The sequence below is a fragment of the Procambarus clarkii genome, chromosome 10, assembly GCF_040958095.1.
Source record: "Procambarus clarkii isolate CNS0578487 chromosome 10, FALCON_Pclarkii_2.0, whole genome shotgun sequence".
Taxonomy (NCBI): Eukaryota; Metazoa; Arthropoda; class Malacostraca; order Decapoda; family Cambaridae; genus Procambarus; species Procambarus clarkii.
The window spans coordinates 51,647,889-51,672,086 of NC_091159.1; the positions used below are offsets into that span (position 1 = coordinate 51,647,889).

Genomic DNA, 24,198 nt, shown 5'->3' on the forward strand with positions numbered 1-24,198 from the left:
ATCCCAACATACACGCGCACGCGGACGCCCACACACACACACACACACACACAGAGTGTGTGTGTCCCGTGTCCCAGATCCCGTGTCAGAGTGGTTGACAAATGGAATGCATTAGGGGGTGATGTGGTGGAGGCTGACTCCATACACAGTTTCAAGTGTAGATATGACAGAGCCCGATAGGCTCAGGAATCTGTACACCTGTTGATTGACGGTTGAGAGGCAGGACCAAAGAGCCAGAGCTCAACCCCAGCAAACACAACTAGGTGACAACTAGGTGAGTACACACACACACATACACACACACACACACACACACACACACACACACACACACACACACACACACACACGCACGCACACGCATACGCATACGAGTGGTTGCCCAATTCAGAACTTTGTATACCACATATGTCAGGCCAATCCTGGAGTATGCAGCCCCAGCATGGAGTCCATATCTAGTCAAGGATAAGACTAAACTGGAAAAGGTTCAAAGATTTGCCATCAGACTAGTACCCGAGCTGAGAGGTATGAGCTACGAGGAGAGACTACGGGAATTAAACCTCACTTCGCTGGAAGACAGAAGAGTTAGGAGGGACTTGATCACCACATTCAAGATTCTCAAGGGAATTGATACGGTAGATAAAGACAGGCTATTTAACACAAGGGGCACACGCACAAGGGGACACAGGTGGAAACTGAGCACCCAAATGAGCCACAGAGATATTAGAAAGAACTTTTTTAGTGTCAGAGTGGTTGACAAATGGAATGCATTAGGAAGTGATGTGGTGGAGGCTGACTCCATACACAGCTTCAAGTGTAGATATGATAGAGCCCAGTAGGCTCAGGAATCTGTACATCAGTTGATTGACAGTTGAAAGGCGGGACCAAAGAGCCAGAGCTCAACCCCCGCAAGCAAAATTAGGTGAGTACAATTAGGTGAGTACACACACACACACACACACACACACACACACACACACACACACACACACACACACACACACACACACTCACACACACACACACACACACACACACACACACACACACACACACACACACACACACACACTCACACACACACACACACACACACACAGATAACCCTTATCTTTTCCAACCTTCTGAAGCCGACTAACGTGAAAGAACAATTCTCCAGGGTCTCCCCTGAAGCTTTGTTGGTTAAGAAAATGGAAGTGTTAAAAAAGGCCCACACCGGGGGCCCTCTGATGGCCCACACCGGGGGACTCTGATGGCCCACACCGGGCGCCTCTGATGGTCCACACCGGGGGCCTCTGATGGCCCACACCGGGGGCCTCTGATGGCCCACACCGGGGGCCTCTGATAGCCCACACCGGGGGCCTCTGATGGCCCACACCGGGGGCCTCTGATGGCCCACACCGGGGCCCTCTGATGGCCCACACCGGGGGTCTCAGATGGCCCACACCGGGCGCCACTGATGGTCCACACCTGGGGTCTCTGATGGCCCACACCGGGGGTCTCTGATGGCCCACACCGGGGGCCTCTGATGGCCCACACCGGGGGTCTCTGATGGCCCACACCGGGGGCCTCTGATGGCCCACACCTGGGGTCTCTGATGGCCCACACCGGGGGCCTCTGATGACCCACACAGGGGCCTCTGATGGCCCATACCTTGGGTCTCTGATGGCCCACACCAGGGGGCCTCTGATGACCCACACCGGGAGCCACTGATCGCCCACACCGGGGGTCACTGATGGCCCACACCGGGGCCCTCTGATGGCCCACACCGGGGCCCTCTGATGGTCCACACCGGGGGCCACTGATGGCCCACACCGAGGCCCTCTGATGGCCCACACCGGGGCCCTCTGATGGCCCACACCGGGGGCCACTGATGGCCCACACCGGGGCCCTCTGATGGCCCACACCGGGGACCACTGATGGCCCACACCGGGGGCCTCTGATGGCCATGCCAAGCCCAAGAACTGATTTCCATTTTGATGAGAGCAGGATGATTCAGGAAGACCTTCATACGATATCAATTTCGAGCGAGATATCTCGTTACCTTTCGGTTCCATTTTCTGAAAAGTTTTATTTTTCTCCTCCGTTAAGTTTCATTTTATGAAGATCTTAACCCGCTTGTGGAATCAGGAGGTTTATACTCGCACAATACAGTACTGGTTGGCAATTTATTAAAAATACAGCTGATGGTCTATTGGAGAATACAGTGCTAATCCAGAATGGATTTATATCTATCCTTGGAAAGGATAAGAGAGCAGGGAGGAGAGATACGGGTAAGAAATGATGAAATGCTTCCCAACTACTATATAGGACTATCGGGGATCGATCGCCGACCTTGCAGGATAGGAGGCTATCTCTGTGCCAAGCAATGCATGTAGCCGAGTTTAGAGTGTAAACCCGAGGCGGCAAATCTATGGCACACGTGTCAATTTTGGCACATGAGGACATTTTTCTAGCATGTGGCAAGCAGTGTCGCCCATTCATACTTTTAACTCCTACACATAATAGATCAATATATATTTATGAACTCATATGTCTGAGCCCACAATTACTGCGAATTATTACCAGTTAGGGCACAGGAGTTTTTTTATTATTGCCAATTTGGGCACAAAGCTCATTTTTTTAGAATATTTTGGCCAATCTGGCCACATGATTTAATCTTTAAAAAAAATTATTGCCAATTTGGCACATGGTCTCAAATAACGTTCGCGGCCTCTGGAATCTAGACTCTAGACTCCTGGAGGAAAAACTCCATTAATGACTGACAAATGTCAAGAGCTTTCAGGGGCCATGGGACCAGGATTTAAAAAATTGTTGTAGGGTATTCATAATTTATTATCCTGATACATGTGAAAGGTGCTGCACCTAGGCCAAGTTTCAGCATCTCAGCCTAAATAGAGACGGAGAAAAAAAAAAAAAAAAAAAAAAAAGACGAATTTTTCAACCATGTTCAATTGATTTCACAGCCCACAATTGTGAACCAAAATCATTTATACGACACTCAGCTATGACCTTACTATATAATAAAGATTTGCATGTCACATTATTATCCCAGATGTATTTAGTGCAATAATACAGATTTTATAAAAGTTTCCCAAAAACGTATGCAACAAAATGAGGTGTATCATTATTTATAAAATCAATAAATCTACGTAGATAAGAATAATGACATGCGTTTATAGAGGCGTAAACTCTACATATAATGTGCAAGTTTCATGTAAATAGAATAATAAATAAAGGCTGTGAAATTTTATCTAGTTGTAAAAGTTGGAGTTGCGTAGCGCGCTCTCAAAGTTTACTCAACCTGCGGTCACTCGTGACTGGTGATTTACGCATTGCGGCCAGCTCGTATGGAGAGCTCGCATGCATCTAGCTGTCAATGCTTTTCTCTTGTTCGTTTGGTAAGTCATATTGCAGTACAAATAGCTAAAAATAGCAAAAATAGCATGTTCTGGGAGATATTGTGTGAGCGCGTCAGCATACATCCTCTCTCCATGAGAGACACGCAGTCACTGACTGCACCACCCTCGTGTCAGACAATAGAGTGTTGCCATTTGTGTGAGTTTATATTCATTTTATGCATAACATGTTATTTTCAACGCTATTACGAAAAATAAGACATCTACAACGTAAGATACAATACCCCGCGGCGTACTCACGGCGCGAGGACCAGATTCACGAAAGTTGCAGCGGGAAATTTGAATCTAATTACGTTATTTTTCAAGATATCATTAAACGGTTTGGACCACAGTGTTGCCAGAACGTTGTAGTATTTTTCGTAATTTTTCGTAAATATTCCATTTTTCATCGTATTTTCGTTTCCCATGGGCCCTTCATTGTAAAATTGACATATGATATCATGGCAGAATTCGAGGTTGACGAGCCTCGGAGACTAACACAAGTCCTTGTGTTCACTATACCGAAGTGAACCAACATTACGAAAAAAAAACCCGCCTGACGTCAATAAACTTCATTACTGTTAACTACTTTAAATCAGGAAACTAATTCACTTTGGTATGCATAATTACGAAGTTTGTTGCTGAAGAATAACATAAGAAGTTCTATTGCTAGTTGTTGTTCCCAGTTCCTAATGTTTTTTTAAATACATAATATTTTTGGCCCACAATTCCTCTGGGAGAGGAGATATGATCACCATGTACAAAATCCTTGAAATAAATAAACAAGGTGGACAGTTTCGATGAGTTGAGCGGAAAATAGGACAAGAGGACATCCTTAGGAGCTTGAAACCCAAAATAAGAAGTGACCCTTGCGTTGTGAACGTGGAGTAGAAGACAGCACTGAAGGAAGGAATCCCACCGGCCGTCTCCATTCTCAGTTTGAGGAGCAAAAAAAACATTAAAACTCTAATGAACAAAGCACAGGTGCCTGGAACAAGGAAGCTCATACATGTAATAAGAAAGTTAGGGCATAAAACAAGAATAAAGCTTAGCATAAAACATAAAGCAAAATACCTGGAGACCGAACAAGAAAATTGAGAGATAAAACAAGAAAGAGAGGCATAAAACAAAGAACCGGGGCATAAAACAAGAAATAAAGGCAAGAAATAATGATCCGTGGCATGAAACAAGGAACTGGAACATAAAACATGGAATTAGGGCATAATTCAAGAAATTAGGGCATAAAACAAAAAATGAGGCATAAAACAAGGGGGCTCGACATAATACCAGTGATGAAATATGCCTCTCTTCACAATTATACTGACAAACATAGAATTTTAGCACTTTCTCCATTGGATCAATCTTAACTAAATGTAACAATTAAAGCATTTGCCAACATCAACAAAACATTCAAACATCAACAAAACATTTCTCAAACATAAAATAATCATTCCCCCAACATCAATAAATCATTTAAACATCAATAAATCAACAAAATATTCGTCAAACATCAAAAAATCATTCTCCAAAAGCCAAAAGTCATTCCCCCCAACTTCAACATATCATTCCCCCATGTTCTGACAGAAATGGATATGACTAAAATTAGGTCGTCTCAGAAAATATGAGGCAGCAGAAGTATATTTTTCCCATAATTGCTTTCGTTGCCTCATGCTGTGAAAAAGAGCCTATTTTATTCATATCCATTTGGGTCACAGCTCACTAACATCAACAAAACATTCCAGCAACATCATCAAAACATTTCAGCAATATCATCAAAACATTCAAGCAACATACTCAAAACATTCAAGCAACATCATCAAAACCTTTCCACAACATCAACAAAACATTCCAGCAAAATCAACAAAACATTCTAGAAACATCAACAAAACATTCCAGCAACATCAACAAAACATTCACGCAACATAATCAAAACATTCCAGCAACATCATCAAAACATTCCAGCAACATCAACAAAACATTCACGCAACATAATCAAAACATTCCAGCAACATCAACAAAACATTCTCACAACATAAAAAAATTCCCGTAACATCAACAAAAAAACCCAAAAAGCTAACTTACCATGGAATTTGGATCAATGGATCCAAAGCTTCTAATGTAGAGTTCGCACATAACATTCGTGGCGTTGTCTGAAATGAAGAGACGCTCATGTTAGTCCTATGTACAACAACAGTCCGGGAGAGACGCTTATTAATCCTATGTACACCACCAGTAAGGGAAACACGCTTGTTAATCCTGCGTTTAACACCACAAAGGGAGATACACATTTTCTTAATCCTATGTACAGCACCACTAAGACACCCCTTGTTAATCCTTTCCACAACACCAGTAAGGGATATACTTTTTTTTGTTTTGTTTTTAGATTCAGCTACTCGGAACAAAAAGTTCCAAGCAGCACGGGCTATGGTGAGCCCGTCGTACTTACCTGGCACAGGAGATGCCCAATGGAAAGACTTTTGTAACTCCTATGGATACCATCAGTAAGGAAGAGAGCTCCTTCCTAATCCTATATAAAACATCAGTAAAGAACAGACTAATGACGGTAAATGTAGTCCAAATATATAAGAAGGGAAACAGACAGGAGGCACCGAACTACACACCACTGTCCCTAACTTGCATACCATGCAAGCTGATGGAGAAGATTGTGCGAAAAAAGTAGAACATTTGGAGCGAAAAAACTCTGAAACACATCATCGGCATTGGTTCAGGGAAAGCAAACTGTACCTCACAGGATTAATTAAATTCTACGACCAGAAAAAAAAATCAGGCAAGAAAGTGAAGAGTGGGCAGATTGCATATTTTTAGATTGCCTGAAAGCCTTTGACATAGTACCCCAACAAAAGATTAGTGCACAATCTAGAGATGCAGGCAGGAGTAAAAGGAAAGTTATTCCATTGGATAAGGAAGTAACAAAGCATCGGAAGTCAGCGAGTCACTGTGAGGGGTGAGGCCTCGGAGTTGCGAGGTGTTATCAATGGAGTCCCACAGGGTTCAGTCCTTGGACCAATCCCTGTTTCTGATGCATGTAAATGATCTCTCAGAGGGTATAGACACGTTCCACTCAATGCTTATTGTTAATGCAAAACTTATGAGGAGGATCAAGACTGAGAAAGATAGCAAGAAACTACAAGATGACCTAGACAAACTATAGAAACTGTCCAACATATGGCTACTAAAGTTCAACCCAAGTAAATGTAATGATTCACAGATCATTAGAAAAAACTCTTACAGTGTCAAAGTAGTTAATTAGAAAATAGAATGCACTAGGCAGTGATGTGGTGGAGGCTGACTCCACACACAGTTTCAAATGTAGATATGATAGAGCCCAGTAGGCTCAGGAACCTTTATACCAGTTCATTAACAGTTAAGAGAAGGTAAATGCTTAAATGTGTGTGTACTCACCTAGTTGTACTCACCTAGTTGTGTCTGCAGGATCGAGCATTGACTCTTGGATCCCGCCTTTCGAGCATCGGTTGTTTACAGCAATGGCTCCTGTCCCATTTCCCTATCATACCTGGTTTTAAAATTATGAATAGTATTTGCTTCCACAACCTGTTCCTGAAGTGCATTTCATTTCCCCACTACTCTCACGCTAAAGGAAAACTTCCTAACATCTCTGTGACTCATCTGAGTTTCAAGCTTCCATCCATGTCCTCTCGTTCTGTTACTATTCCGTGTGAACATTTCGTCTATGTCCACTCTGTCAATCCCTCTGAGTATCTTATACGTTCCTATCATGTCCCCCCTCTCCCTTGTGTGTGTGTGTGTGTGTGTGTGTGTGTGTGTGTGTGTGTGTGTGTGTGTGTGTGTGTGTGTGTGTGTGTGTGTGTGTGTGTGTGTCCGAGAGTGAAGATGTAGGAGAGATGTAAATAACGACCAATAAAAATGGGGCTTAGGAGCTGACGTCCAACCGAGCAAGCAACCCCCACACCAGTGAGGATACACACCACGTTAAATTCTTAAACGTAAAAAAAAATTAATATCCAGGCAGTTTAGGAGCATTAATCACAACTTTCATTAAAAGTATTAAACCACACAGTGAAAACTGGCGCAGGCCGTACACAGGGTGAGAACAGTAGGCCGTGTACAGGGTAAGAACAGTAGGCCGTGTACAGGGTAAGAACAGCAGGCCGTGTACAGGGTGAGAACAGTAGGCCGTGCACAGGGTGAGAACAGTAGGCCGTGTACAGGGTGAGAACAGCAGGCCGTGTACAGGGTAAGAACAGCAGGCCGTGTACAGGGTGAGAACAGTAGGCCGTGTACAGGGTAAGAACAGCAGGCCGTGTACAGGGTGAGAACAGTAGGCCGTGTACAGGGTAAGAACAGTAGGCCGTGCACGGAGTTGGAATGGAGGAACAGGAGGCCGTGCAATATATATATATATATATATATATATATATATATATATATATATATATATATATATATATATATATATATATATATATATATATATATATATATATATATATATGTCGTACCTAGTAGCCAGAACGCACTTCTCAGCCTACTATGCAAGGCCCGATTTGCCTAATAAGCCAAGTTTTCATGAAATAATTGTTTTTCGACTACCTAACCTACCTAACCTAACCTAACCTAACTTTTTCGGCTACCTAACCTAACCTAACCTATAAAGATAGGTTAGGTTAGGTTAGGTAGGGTTGGTTAGGTTCAGTCATATATCTACGTCAATTTTAACTCCAATAAAAAAAAATTGACCTCATACATAATGAAATGGATAGCTTTATCATATCATGAGAAAAAAATTGGAGAAAATATATTAATTCAGGAAAACTTGGCTTATTAGGCAAATCGGGCCTTGCATAGTAGGCTGAGAAGTGCGTTCTGGCTACTAGGTACGACATATATATATATATATATATATATATATATATATATATATATATATATATATATATATATATATATATATATATATATGTCGTACCTAGTAGCCAGAACACACTTCTCGGCCTACTATGCAAGGCCCGATTTGCCTAATAAGCCAAGTTTTCATGAATTAATTGTTTTTCGACTACCTAACCTACCTAACCTAACCTAATCTAGCTTTTTCGGCTACCTAACCTAACCTAACCTATAAAGATAGGTTAGGTTAGGTTAGGTAGGGTTGGTTAGGTTCGGTCATATATCTACGTTAATTTCAACTCCAATAAACAAAAATTGACCTCATACATAATGAAATGGGTAGCTTTATCATTTCATAAGAAAAAAATTAGAGAAAATATATTAATTCAGAAAAACTTGGCTCATTAGGCAAATTGGACCTTGCATAGTAGGCCAAAAAGTGCGTTCTGGCTACTAGGTACGACATATATATATATATATATATATATATATATATATATATATATATATATATATATAAATATATATATATATATATATATATATATATATATATATATATATATATATATATATATATATATATATATTCATTAATGTAATTTGGAAGTAGCCGCTCTTATAGGTATGCATTAATAAATTGCAGATATATCACATTATTGCAAATTCATTACTGGGGAAGTTTATCCCACTAGACGATGCATTTTAGGCGATCCTGATCTTAGTACAAAGAGGTTGAAGGATATTTTTACAGACATTGGTAATACTTTTGGCTCGGGAGAACATACAGGGAGGCGGGGGACAGGAGCAGAAGTCCAACTTGGTATTTGGCGATTTATTTGAGTGATATTTACACAGTAGCAACCTCATTTGGGACAGTAAATCTTCTTCAGTTTCCTTTATTCTCTCTCTCTCTCTCTCTCTCTCTCTCTCTCTCTCTCTCTCTCTCTCTCTCTCTCTCTCTCTCTCTCTCTCTCTCTTCCTCTCTCTCTCTCTCTCTCTCTCTCTCTCTCTCTCTCTCTCTCTCTCTCTCTCTCTCTCTCTCTCTCTCTCTCTCTCTCTCTCTCTCTCTCTCTCTCTCTTCCTCTCTCTCTCTCTCTCTCTCTCTCTCTCTCTCTCTCTCTCTCTCTCTCTCTCTCTCTCTCTCTCTCTCTCTCTCTCTCTCTCTCTCTCTCTCGCATTAATCACAGAACTTACCACAAAGGCCCTTGTGTTTGCTTTAAAGTTTCTTCATACAGCTTACCATAGTAATTCTAAGGACTACCATTCACCTCACCGTTTACACAATACATTCTGCTTCCTTCTGTCCCACCAGTTATTATTAATGGATCACGTAACGTATTATTAACGTCTAACGTAATATATCAGTTATATATACCAATATGTAAACATATGCATATAATGTATATATTAAAAACCCTAAACACTGCTTATAAAGTAAGAGAAAATGTTCTGGGCTTTCATATTCTATAAGATATCACAGTCTGTCTGTTTCTGTTTGCTATATTTTCTCTATTAAATTTTTCCATACAAATAAGTCCTGTATAAACATGTGGTAGGAAAAGTCCTATAGGAAAAGGACTAGGAAAAGAAAAAGGTCACTGGTCGAGACTGACCTTACCTCCCCCCCCCCCCCTCCCCTATTTATGTCCCTTTTCCCACATTATATTCCCCTCCCCCATGATGCATAAAAAAATAAAAAATAAAATGCAGCAATTTCCTATCTGTCCCGAAGGAGCGAGGAACGTAAATAACTCAGCGGTAATGTAGAGTGTGGTGACATTAACCACCACACGCTGCTAATGGCTGTATCGTGATACCGTTATCCCATTAACCCAATGCGATCATTAACCCCCCCTCTCATTCGCAGCGCCAGTGAAGGAGATGCAACACCAATATCATTAACGGAATGGTTGTTAGTTAAATCTCCATCGGGTTTATTGGCGTGAAAATTCCCAGCGGGGTATTTAAAAGTAGTGGTTGAAAAATGTGTAAATTAAAGAGTATAGGAACACAACGCTAAATATTTAATAAACTATAAAACGCGAGCATTTCGTCCATTTCAATTCAATTACATGATATTTATTACTTGAATGATCTCGAGAATTTAAAGTACGATTTTTAGAAGAAGTATGAAATTTGGCCAAAAACTGAGCCTCGGAAGAAGACCAAATCTATAAAAAAGAGGCTCTGCAGTAGAGCATATCATATAATCAACGTATATGTAATTATAAATGGAAATCATAGCAACGCGATGATGGATCAAAAATAATTTCATTGATGCAGGAGGAGGAGGAGGGAACCGGCAATAAGCTTCAGCATATCTTGGCCCATGAGTTAAGACAAGTGTCTGAGGCTACCCAGGACGCTGGTTCGATCCCCAGTCTTGCTCCAATGAGTTTCTCAACAGATACGAGACGTGAATGATAAAGACACGCTCTCGTTTACCCCCAGGGAAACGCTATAGGCCAAGAGGGTGAATAACAGACTCTCTAGGGGGTTACCCTGATGCAGACAGCCTTCAGATAACACCACCAGGTCGGTATAGTCAGTTCTCATCCACGGTGACAGCTCTAACGCAACGGAGGACTGTGTTATGAAACAGTTGATCGCTACTGCCTCCTAGTACGAGGCACGACAGCCGACCCCTACATAGTGCAGGAGCCACACAGGTGGGGATCATAGCTCGGATGCCTATCTGCCCTTAGGCTAGGATCGTCCAGGCAGCAGCTGAATCCTAAGGCGCATTCGTCATTCTAGCCCACTGCGTGTTCAAAGTTTGTAATTTCTCAAATATAAGGAAATATTATTGCTTGTTATAATGTATTGGAAAGTTTGGCCTAACTTAAGAGTTAGGTGGTTAGATTCTGTTGGCAATTATTGCTATTTAAAGTACGTGAATTTTATAGACGGGGGATTCGAACAGAGGACGTGAACTAAGCAATGCTCGAGAAAAATATACGGGTTGTCAGCAATGAGTCTTGTGTAAAGTGTTTTTTATTCATAAACAAGGTGGTTGGTGGCTAGATTTAACGAGCCTTTGGCGTTTGTTGATAAGTACGGGTTAAGTGATGTGTATATAACTATTCTCTATGCAAAATGTTTCCTTTGATCTCTAGAGAGGATTTCTACCTTGGGTATGTGATTCTGGCATAGATTTCTACCTTGGGTATGTGATTCTGGCATAGATTTCTACCTTGGGTATGTGATTCTGGCATAGATTTCTACCTTTGGGTATGTGATTCTGGCATAGATTTCTACCTTGGGTATGTGATTCTGGCATAGATTTCTACCTTGGGTATGGGATTCTGGCATAGATTTCTACCTTTGGTATGGGATTCTGGCATAGATTTCTACCTTGGGTATGGGATTCTGGCATAGATTTCTACCTTGGGTATGTGATTCTGGCATTCTGGCATTTTCACTCAATCAGCAGATATCGGAGCCAACGAGAAATGAAAATATTCTAGATCTGGTCTTTACGAACAATGAAAACATTATCAGAGACATTACGATATCAGATACCACATACTCAGATCACAAACTCATTGAAGTGCAAACGACCATCAATACTCAGAATAGACCTAAAACGTTGATAAAGCGAGAGGGGCTATTCAGTAAATTCAATTTTAATAATAAAAGGATAGACTGGGAGATAATAAACAGGGAACTTACAAACATTCCATGGGGAACTGTTCTAAATAATACAAGTCCTACAGAAGGAATAGAAAAACTTACTTCAGAAGCGTATCAAGTCTGTCTGAAACAAGTTCCTTTGAGGAAAGCCAGAAAGAGATCTAACGTAGAAAGAGAACGCAGACGACACTATAAACGCAGGAAAAAAATAACGGAACTGCTTATGCAGACACGAATTTCCCGTCAAAGAAGGAATAATTTAAATAGGGAGATTGAAGAAATCGAGCGGAAATTGAAACACTCATATGAAACTGAAGAAAGGCAGTTAGAACAGAAAGCAATTCAGGAAATAAAGAAAAATCCAAAATATTTTTTCTCATATGCGAAATCAAAAGCAAAAACCACTGCCAGTATTGGACCTATTCGTACAAGTGAAGGTTCATACACGGAGGATGACAAAGAAATTAGTGAAATCCTAAAAAAGCAGTATGAGGACATGTTTAGCACTCCAATAAACAACATGAAGGTGGAAGATCCAGACAATTTCTTTATGCGGGATATTCAAACCCCGGTAAATATAACTGATATAAACACGGGCGCACTAAATTTTGAAAAAGAAATTGAAAACATGCCCATGCACTCGGCCCCAGGTCCAGACTCATGGAATTCAATATTTATAAAGAAATGCAAAGTGCCGGTAGCACAGGCACTCAGTATAGTGTGGAGGAAGAGCTTGGACACGGGGGAGATACCAGATGCACTTAAAGTAGCAGACATAGCCCCTCTACACAAGGGAGGGAGCAAAGCATTGGCAAAAAATTATAGACCAGTTGCACTAACATCGCACATCATAAAAGTATTTGAGAGAGTGATTAGGAGTCAGGTCACCAATTTCATGGAGACCAATGACCTTCATAACCCAGGCCAACATGGATTTCGAGCGGGAAGATCGTGCCTCTCACAGCTACTTGAGCACTACGACAAAGTCACTGAGGCATTAGAAGAGAAACAGAATGCTGATGTGATATACACGGACTTCGCAAAGGCCTTCGATAAATGTGACCATGGCGTGATAGCACACAAAATGAAGTCAATGGGAATAACCGGTAAAGTAGGACGCTGGATACTCAGTTTTCTGTCAAACAGGACTCAGCGAGTAACTGTCAACCATATAAAATCTAGTCCAAGTGCAGTGAAAAGCTCTGTACCTCAGGGTACAGTCCTTGCACCACTGCTTTTCCTTATTCTCATATCAGATATAGACAAAAATACAAGTCACAGCTTCGTATCATCCTTTGCAGATGACACAAAAATCAGTATGAAAATTACCTCGGCTGAGGACATTGAAAAACTTCAAGCTGATATTAATAAAGTTTTCGACTGGGCATCAGAAAATAACATGATGTTTAACAGTGATAAATTCCAGGTACTCAGGTACGGTAAAAATGAGGACCTTAAACATAATACAGAGTACAAAACACAATCAAATGTACCCATAGTAGGAAAACAGCATGTAAAGGATTTGGGAATAATAATGTCTGACGACCTAACGTTTAAGGAGCATAACCAAGCAAATATTGCGACAGCCAGAAAAATGATAGGATGGATTACGAGAACTTTCAAATCCAGGGATCCCATCACAATGGTTGTACTCTTCAAGGCACTTGTGTTGTCCCGTCTTGAGTACTGCTCAGTACTCACTTCCCCCTTCAAAGCAGGAGAGATTGCTGAAATAGAGGGAATACAGAGAACATATACGGCACGCATAGACGCAATAAAGCACCTAAATTATTGGGATCGTCTCAAAGCCCTCCAAATGTACTCACTAGAAAGAAGACGAGAGAGATATCAAATAATATACACCTGGAAGATACTGGAGGGCCAAGTACCAAATCTACACAGTAAAATAACAACGTACTGGAGTGAACGACATGGAAGAAAATGTAGAATAGAACCAATGAAGAGCAGAGGTGCCATAGGCACAATCAGAGAGCACTGTATAAACATCAGAGGTCCGCGGCTGTTCAACGTCCTCCCAGCAAGCATAAGAAATATTGCCGGAACAACCGTGGACATTTTCAAGAGGAAACTAGATTTATTCCTCCAAGGAGTGCCGGACCAACCGGGCTGTGGTGGGTATGTGGGCCTGCGGGCCGCTCCAAGCAACAGCCTGGTGGACCAAACTCTCACAAGTCGAGCCTGGCCTCGGGCCGGGCTTGGGAAGTAGACGAACTCCCAGAACCCCATCAACCAGGTATCAACCAGGTATAGATTTCTACCTTGGGTATGGGATTCTGGCATAGATTTCTACCTTGGGTATGTGATTCTGGCATAGATTTCTACCTTGGGTATGGGATTCTGGCATAGATTTCTACCTTGGGTATGGGATTCTGGCATAGATTTTTTTTTAGAGAATGGCTACAAAGAGGGCTACGGAGCCCAGTATGGCAAACATCGGGGCAGCAGGAGCATTAGTGTGGGTATGGGGGGCATATACTCAAACACTGTGAAGTTTTGCATGGAGAACTCTAAAGGTTTGAATAGACATACCTCTCAATTCTTGGAGAGGTATATGTTCTTTAATAGAACAACAGGAATTGTATATTCTGGTTGGCATGTTTCATGCGTTATATTAAGAGTCACGAATTAGTTTCAAGTCACGAGATGTTTTGTGGACTGCTTCCACAAAAGCAGGGGACTGCTTCCACAAAAGCAGGGAACTGCTTCCACAAAAACAGGGGACTGCTTCCACAAAAGCAGGGGACTGCTTCCACAAAAGCAGGGGACTGCAACACCAGGTCTGCTACATTTAAGTTCAGTTCCTTCTTGTTTCCCGAGTTTGCAGTGAGTTTAATATCAGACAGCGACACGGTATTTGTGACTAGTTTGAGAATACTGACGTGGTTCATTCCTGCCTGTGAGTAGTTGCAGAAATGTTAAGGGGGTTGCTGGTGAAGCCCACGAGTCTGCCACTGTATTTTGTCTCTTAAATTACCATTGCTAGATATTCACTTTGTGGAGTCTATTGTGTGTTCCTCTAGGAGAGAGAGCAGATAGTTTCCAGCACCTTAATGATATTATTTATTTGTTAAACTGTTAATTCTTAGTAATAGTTTTAGATTTTACATGGAAGCATTGCCACGGTCCTTTCCTCCTCTTGAAATTGAATTATTCTAAGCCTTTAAATCACTGTAGTTTTCCTCGGCTTAGGCCAAGGGGGGGGGTAATAGGACCCCCCCCCCCCCAACTAGTGGGGAGTGAAAAGTAACTGGGAACAATGGACTTAATTGTACAGTAATGAAATAACTGAGAGTTTTGGCGATTTCAATTATCCTGAGTATGTGACGATTCTTGTGGCACATCAAGACTTTTCGGTTCAGCTCTTCTCTTAAAACTCATTTGCCACGACAAAGGATCAAACAGTTTCTTAGACTTCTGAATGAAGACTTCACATATACGATTCGTCTCTCAAGAAGGGAACTATCAGGAGAAAGCGGCAAACCATTACGGCTATATAACACTTGGAAAGAGGTCAGTATAAGGATTTGGGATGGGACGGGGGAAGGAATGGTGCCCAGCCACTTGGACGGTCGGGGATTGAACGCCGACCTGTATGAAGCGAGTCCGCTCTACCCTCCAGCCCAAGTCCCTCAAGAGTATATGTTTGTTTAAACTTCCCTTCTTCTACTGGCAACAGCTTTCCTGTTGTGATATTGACTACTTGGAAAGGTATTTAACTTTTTAATATCTTCCTTATCTCACGTTGAAGATGATGACATCAAAGCCTTAAAGACGTTGTTCCAAATGTTCCGTCTACAATTGTTAAAGTGCGAAGGGCTCATCTCAAGACCATGCTCATAACATAAATTATCACGCCAGACAACATAGCTCTTAAAGCTCATTTTCCCAGATCCTCTGACCTTTCTTCAAGCGCTCTGATATCCAGATTTTTCTAATAGCTCGCATTTCTAGCAAATACCAACTGAGATTTTGGGTACTCATTTGGGTACGTAAAAGCTTCCCACAGAATGCTGAAGAGTTTTCATTGTCGATTCGAACACTAGCATACACTCAACCATATTGTAAACAGAGACGTTAAGTGTATAAGTGTAAACAATCCTCCTTAATTGACAATAATATTAATGTTGCTAACAATATTATATTTAACGATTTAAGGACATTACTTTAATGATATAAGGACATTATTTTACTGATATTAGAACATTATTTTACCAATAAAAGGTCCTTATTTTAACGATACAAGGATTGAATTTTAACGATATATGGATATTATTTTACAGATATCAGGACAGTATTTTAACGATACAAAGACATTATTTTTCCGATATAAGCAATATAAGGATATTATTGTACCAATATTAGTGATATAAGGACATTATTGTACCAATATTAGTGATATAAGGACAATATTTTACCGATATTAAGGATATAAAATCTATTAGCGATATAAGGACAATATTATACCGATCTGAACGATAAAGAGATATAAATGATAAAGAGACATTTATAACGATATAGCGATATTGTGTTAGTTATATTACGATATTATATTAACATGTTATCGATGACAATAAATTTCGTCATTGATATCACACAGGGAGGCAGCTTTTGTGTATCGTAACGAGGCGGAAGATAGCGAGAGAGTAAGTACGGTGGTTCCATCACTTCAACAACAGGACAACGATGAACATTTTAAAAATGCTTTCAAGTAGTTTGCGAGGAACCGCGCACCCGGGCAGTTTCGCGACAAAGTAATGAGGCGAGCGCGGTATATAGCAATAGCAGAAACTTTTTTCATAAACAAGTTGTTTTAGCTGGAAACTTTTACAGGTGGGTTGGTGAGGGGGGGCTGTGAAGAAGGGGAGGGAGTGCCCCCCCCTCTCTCTCTCTCTCTCTCTCTCTCTCTCTCTCTCTCTCTCTCTCTCTCTCTCTCTCTCTCTCTCTCTCTCTCTCTCTCTCTCTCTCTCTCTGTGAGGAGGGGAGGAGGGAGGGAGCTATCAGGGGGAAAGCGCCAAGCTCTGGCACAATCTGTGAGAGGCTCAATTGGCTTACTGTCTGAGCGTCCGCCCTGGCTATTTCTACGAGATTCTCCATTGGCTCTCAGAGAGCGACCCCCTCCCTCGTCTGGCTGTCTGGGAGGAGCCACTGTGTCTCTGAGGCACTACTGTGATAGAAGACGGATAGGGATGGTTAAGAGCGAAGGTGGGATAGAGTGTAATTGAAGATGTATGGATGACATACAAGAGGTTCTGGATGCATGAATAGAGGAGGTGGTGGAGGCTGACTTCACACACAACCCCCACTATGTAAATACCTCAACATACCCAGCAACTATCCGCTACAAGTTTCCTCTGGATGGATAGAGGAGAGTCCCCGCTCGTATCATCCCATGTAAACACGGGAATGAAAAGCGATGTTGACGCACTATAGCGTCCAGTCCCTCCCCTCAAACACTGTAGGTCGCATGTGTCAAGTTATGGCAACTAGCGATACAAACGCAATCTACTGTGAACTGAAACGACTCAAACGAATATTATCTACCTTTTCTGTGCGCCGGGGTTCGAGAGGTATGGCAACTTTCACCAAGCACTATTGCAACTGTCACCAGGCACTATGGCAACTATCACCATTCACTATGGCAACGGTCACCAGGCACTATGGCAACTGTCACTAGGCACTATGGCAACTGTCACCAGGCACTATGGCAACTGTCACCAAGCACTATGGCAACTGTCACCAGGAACTATGGCAACTTTCACAAAGCACTATGGCAACTTTCACCTGGCACTATGGCAACTGTCACCTGGCTCTATAGCAACTATCACTAAGCACTATGGCAACTGCCATCAAGCACTATGGCAACTGTCTCCATGCACTATGGCAACTGTCACCAGGCACTATGAAAACTGTCACCAAGCACTATGGCAACTATCACCAGGCACTATGAGAACTGTCACCAAGCACTATGGCAACTGTCACCAGGCACTATGCCAACGGTCACCAGGCACTATGGCAACTGTCACCAGGCACTATGGCAACTGTCACCAAGCACTTTGGCAACTGTCACCAAGCACTATGGCAACTGTCACCAAGCACTATGGCAACTGTCACCAAGCACTATGGCAACTGTCACCAAGCACTATGGCAACTGTCACCAAGCACTATGGCAACTGTCACCAAGCACTATAGCAACTGTCATCATGCACTATGGCAACTGTCACCAAGCACTATGGCAACTGTCACCAGGTACTATGGCAACTGTCACCAGGAACTATGGCAACTGTCACCAGGCACTATGCCAAATGTCACCAAGCACTATGGAAACTGTCACCAAGCACTATGGCAACTGTCACAAAGCACTATGGCAACTGTCACCAGACACCATGGCAACTGTCACCAGGCACTATGGCAACTGTCACCAAGCACTATGGCAATTGTCACCAGGCACTATGGCAACTCTCACCAGGCACCATGGCAACTGTCACCAGGTACTATGGCAACTGTCACCAAGCACTATGGCAACTGTCACCAGGCACTATGGCAACTGTCACCAAGCACTATGGCAACTGTCACCAAGCACTATGGCAACTGTCACCAGGCACTATGGCAACTGTCACCAAGCATTATGGCAACTGTCACCAGGCACTATGGCAACTGTCACCAAGCACTATGGCAACTGTCACCAGGCACTATGGCAACTGTCACCAAGCACTATGGCAACTGTCACCAAGCAATATGGCAACTGTCACCAAGCACTATGGGAACTGTCACCAAGTACTATGGCAACTGTCACCAAGTACCTATGGCAACTGTCACCTAAGCACTATGGCAAATTAAACCAAACCCATAATAAAAGTCACCAATGACATTTGTGGGTGGCCTCAATTAACTCTATATAAAAAGTATATAATCCGAGTATGATGTAAAAGACTTTACACACGCTTGTCATACTCCAGGGTGTGGAGTGGCACTCTATGCTGATATTTCATAATTTAGGGGTAAAGAAACAATAGGTAGAAACATTTGGCTAAATGATTATATAGAGTTTATAAAGAATACGAGACAGACTAAGAGGTTAGGAGCTGGTATATACAGAGAAGAAACGGTGGCCAAAATCTTGGAACGTTGGGGGATCGAACACCGACCTTGCAACATCGTCGCTCTACCGATCAAAGTGAAATTATTATTGGAAAAATAGGATGCGTTAATTACGAGAGGAGACGTGATTTACAGGCCGTCTTAGCTTCTGTCACGCCATTATCTAGCCTGTCGTCCTAAAGTTTCCCAACGTCAAGAAAATGGTCCATTTAAAGTGACCTTATCCTAACCTACCAGAGGACCCAAAACAGAAAACGTTAACAGTACGTCACTTTCCCGAGCTAATTCCATTTTCCAGTACGACAATTTTTGGCCTTGTGTGACGCATGCGAGCGAAAAGCGACGTTCTTTGTAAGAGGACAGGTTGCATTATCAAGTTTATAGTCTCACGCGAGAGCATTATTTGAGTTTAAAGGATTTGCAGAAATCGAAGTCACAAAAAGTGGAATTTTCAAGTTGACCGAAAGACCGGGCCGCGGGGACACTAAAGCCCCGAAATCATCTCAAGATAACCACAACTCGGAAGATGAAGAGGCGACGACAGGTCGGTCCGTCCTGAGACATTACCAAGTCGTGTGATAATTGTTCTTCAGCAGCTGAACGTTATTGTGACTCATCGTCTACATATGGAATTTTCAGGAATTGAAAATTTTTAAATATATAAAACCAGAGGATATGAAGATTGCGTATATGACAAAAAGATTGTTCAAAATGCAAAATTTCCAGTTCAGGAGTGAAGCTGGAAAAGTTTGTAGCTCAGCAGTATATAACCATGGAAGTTGTCCTGCTCAGCAGTATATAACCATGGAAGTTGTCCTGCTCAGCAGTATATAACCATGGAAATTGTCCTGCTCCCCAGTGTATAACACTGGAAAATTTCAAACTCAGCAGCGTATATCCTTGACAAATTTTCTGCTCAGCAGTGTATAGCCATGGAAAATGTCCATCTCAGCCTTGGAAAACTTCCAGCTGAGAAACTAATACACCACCCAAAAGGTACGACAGAGGATGGCTGAAGGAAAATAAAACGTTCACTGTTCAATACTTGAATTACCGATAGTTATACAGAGAGAGAGAGAGAGAGAGAGAGAGAGAGAGAGAGAGAGAGAGAGAGAGAGAGAGAGAGAGAGAGAGAGAGAGAGAGAGAGAGAGGAGAGAGAGAGGAGAAAGTTTGCGGCGGCAGGCTGATAAGGCTCAAAACACAGATGTCATGCAAGATGGACTAAGAAGATGTAGGACTCTTGCAAGTGCAAGTTGCAATTGAGGAACTTCGTGAGAACTCTGTCATTACCAGACGTACAACCGTCTTCCTTTTTAGAGATCAAAATGGCATATACACTCGTGCGCTCACCCACCCAAACACTCTCTCTCTCTCTCTCTCTCTCTCTCTCTCTCTCTCTCTCTCTCTCTCTCTCCTGTCCTTTGGTTATTAACTTGGCGAGATTGACAACCATTATCCCCTAACTTGCTGGAAATTAACTCCCTGTGTGTGGGGAGAGTGGCCTCAGTCCCGAGTGGACACCATTCCTTTTCCAAGCTTAAGCTTCCACCAGTAAATTGGTGCACGTTTCACTTGGTTCCGGCGGGTTTAATATCGGTCAGCAGGTTTCCATTTAGTACGGAGGTCTCTCTCTCTCTGGTCAGGAGGATTCTATGTGGAAGCTGGAATAAAAGAGCCATCTCGTATTTCGTTGGGCATCTATATCTCCCTTGAGATTTCGAGTGCCCTTAAGATATATGTAAGGAACACAAAAAATGTTAAAATGTTAGATTCAGAAAGATCTCGTCTGGTTACTCCGAGGAATCCTGAAGATTCATACTTCTGTGAAGATATTCTTCCAGGTCCATCTTCGATCCTGATAATCCCAGTGCTTGTGGGGCATCATTCCTTCCCTCTTATCACATAGTCCCATCTCCTTGTGCATCGTATATCCCTTCCAAATGGATATACCCCTACCTTTCCCTTCAAGAGACCCGGAGAAGTCTTGTGTGATTCTTGTAATCTCATAAGTTCCAAGGTTTATGTATCCATTTGCCAATAAACGTGTTAAAGACTTCAAGCTAAGTCCAGCCGAAGGAGGGCGGGGGGGGGGATGGAAGAAGGTGGGTAGCAGTGAAGGTTTTATATAGGATTCAGCTCGGGGGCGGGGGGGGGGGGGGTTAGGTTAGTCTGTTTTATGGAGAGTTTAAGGGGGGATCGAACCTGGAGGATTCGAAATGTTCTATGATAGGAGCGTTTGGCTACAGTGGAGAGGGGGTTACTGTATTAAGGGTATTAAAGCAGTTTTGTTTTTTGATTTAGTATCGAACTCCTTATGATGTTGTTATGGGGGACGGGTGGGGGAAGGGTGGGGGACGGGTGGGGGAAGGGTGGGGGACGGGTGGGGGAAGGGTGGGTGGGTTGAGGAACATGTGTATGAATGAGTGTGGTGATGATCACTATACACCCGCTCCATTACTACCTCCTCATCACCGGCAGCCGTCAACATCACCGTCTCTGTCATTACCGCTACCTTATATCCACCATCACATCACTATGCCACCCCCTTCACTACACTCACCATCACCACTTCCACCATCACTTCACTATATCACCACATTCACCATCACCACTTCGACCATCACATAACCACCACCGTTGTCAGCGTCACGTCATCATCATCACCAACACCATCAACACCTCCACCCCCTCCCCCCACCATCACCATCACAAGGAAACATATCAAGATATCCAGATATCAAGATCAGCCAAGCGTGTTTACCTTCCTCTCTCAGGGCCAGACACTGTATTGGCCACCTGGCTTCAATATTGACCATGTTGACGTCCCAGCTTAGTGGCGTTGGTGTAGTGATGTATTGGTGCAGGGTACTCGCCTAGCTGTACTTGCGGGGGGTTGAGCTTCGGCTCTTTGGCCCCCGCCTCTCGACTGTCAATCAACTGGTGTACAGATTCCTGAGCCTACTGGGCTCTATCATATCTATATTTGAAACTGTGTATGGAGTCAGCCTCCACCACATCACTTCCTAGTGCATTAAGTTTGTTAACTACTCTGACACTAAAAAAGTTCTTTCTAATGTTGTTGTTGTTTTAGATTCAGCTGCTCCGAACAAAGAGTTCCAAACAGCACGGGCTATGGTGAGCCCGTAGTGGACTTACCTGGCACAGGTTATGTGTCTTTCTACAACCCGTTCTCGCAAATTTAATAAGTCAATATTGACTTATTAAATATGTGCATAGGTGACATACTTAACATAATAGATACCCTTAAAAAGATTCATAGAAAACACCGACCTTACCTAACCTTGTTAGTATCTTAAGATAAGCATCTTATTGCTTCGTAATTACAATTATTACCTAACCTATAATAGGTATAGGTAATACAATTATTACCTAACCTATAATAGGTATAGGTTAAGTAATAATTGTAATTACATCTTATTGCTTCGTAATTACAATTATTACCTAACCTATAATAGGTATAGGTAATACAATTATTACCTAACCTATAATAGGTATAGGTTAAGTAATAATTGTAATTACGAAGCAATAAGATGCTTATCTTAAGATACTAACAAGGTTTGGTAAGGTCGGTGTTTTCTATGAATCTTTTTAAGGGTATCTATTATGTTTAGTATATCACCTATGCACGTAGTTAATAAGTCAATATTGACATTACGAATTTGCGAGAACGGGTTGCTTTCTAACGTCTCTCTGTGACTCGTATGGGTACTAAGTTTCCACCTGTGTCTTCCTTGTTCGTGTTCCACCCATGTTAGATAGGTTACCTTTATCCACCCTATCAACTCCTCTGAGAATTTTGTAGGTGGTGATCATGTCTTCCCTAACTATTCTGTCTTCCTGGGACGTAATTTAATTCCAGTAGGCTTTCCTCGTAACTCATTGAACTGATTGAACCATGGATTCTTCTGTTACTTTTCATTTGTCTCCTTTTGGGCTGGGATGAACCTGTATGCAGCTTCCTGGCACTTCTGGGTAGCGTAATCCATTATATCTCGAACAGTCTTTTGTCTGTGATCTGTTTTCCTCATCCCATCGTAGTTTCCTTCTTCAGTAAGCCAACCTTTTCCTTTCTGGACCTTCCTTGGATAGGTTATCCTTATTTCCACCAGATACTGAAATGTCAGTACACTGTGGTCACTCATTCCCATGGTGTAGTGATGTATTGAACTATGGGTGTAGTGATATATTGGTGTATGAGTGTAGTGATGTATTGGAGTATGGGTGTAGTAATGTATTGGTGTATGGGTGTAGTGATGTATTGGAGTGTGGGTGTAGTGATATATTGGTGTATGGGTGTAGTGATGTATTGGAGTATGGGTGTAGTGATATATTGGTGTATGGGTGTAGTGATGTATTGGTGTATGGGTGTAGTGATGTATTGGAGTATGGGTGTAGTGATATATTGGTGTATGGGTGTAGTGATGTATTGGAGTATGGGTGTAGTGATATATTGGTGTATGGGTGTAGTAATGTATTGGTGTATGGATAAAGTGGTCAAGGGGGGGTCCTCTTGCACTACAGTGGTGTAGTGGTCCACTGGTAAGCTCAAGGAATTATGTGGTCTATTGTTAGTGAAACCTAGTAGCTGTATTGTCTATTATTGGTGAGCCATATCGTTGTACTGTCTATTATTGGTGAACTCTAATGGCAATACTGTCCATTAGTAAATCTAGTCGCTGAATTGTCAATTAAAACTGAACACTAGTGGCTGCATTATCTATCGGTGAACCCTAGTGGTTGTATTGTCTATTATCATTTCCCCATCATTTCATTTTCAAAACTGTATTGATTTTGCCCCCCAGCCCCTCTCTCTTTACATGTTTAATCCATCCTCTGTACTCCATCTCCTGTTGCACTTGGGAGGTACTTCTGTGTCTGTGTTTTGATTTCCGTGCCTCTCACTCTGTTCTGCTGCCTCATATCCTGCACTGCCTTCCATTCTGTGCTGTCTCGACCCCTCCTATTCTGCCTAGACCCATCGTATTCTGCCTACACCCATCCTATGCTGCATTGAACCATCCTATTCTGCTCACCATCCTGTGCTGCCTGCCATCCTATGCTGCCTTGTTATCTTGAGCATCCTATACAGCGTCTTATCTTCTCCCGTCGCCCATCTTATGCTGTGTCTTGGCTAAC

At 42.3% G+C, this 24,198-nt stretch overlaps 1 protein-coding gene across 1 annotated transcript in view; it reads right to left on the minus strand.

Annotated features, from left to right (window-relative positions):
* The window catches only part of LOC138363371 (glycine receptor subunit alpha-2-like), a 272,709-nt gene that overhangs the window by 141,935 nt on the left and 106,576 nt on the right, over positions 1–24,198 (minus strand). The window contains exon 4 of the mRNA XM_069322401.1: positions 5,481–5,548. Coding sequence (XP_069178502.1) covers positions 5,481–5,548 — 68 coding nt within the window. The remainder of the gene's footprint in view (positions 1–5,480; positions 5,549–24,198) is intronic.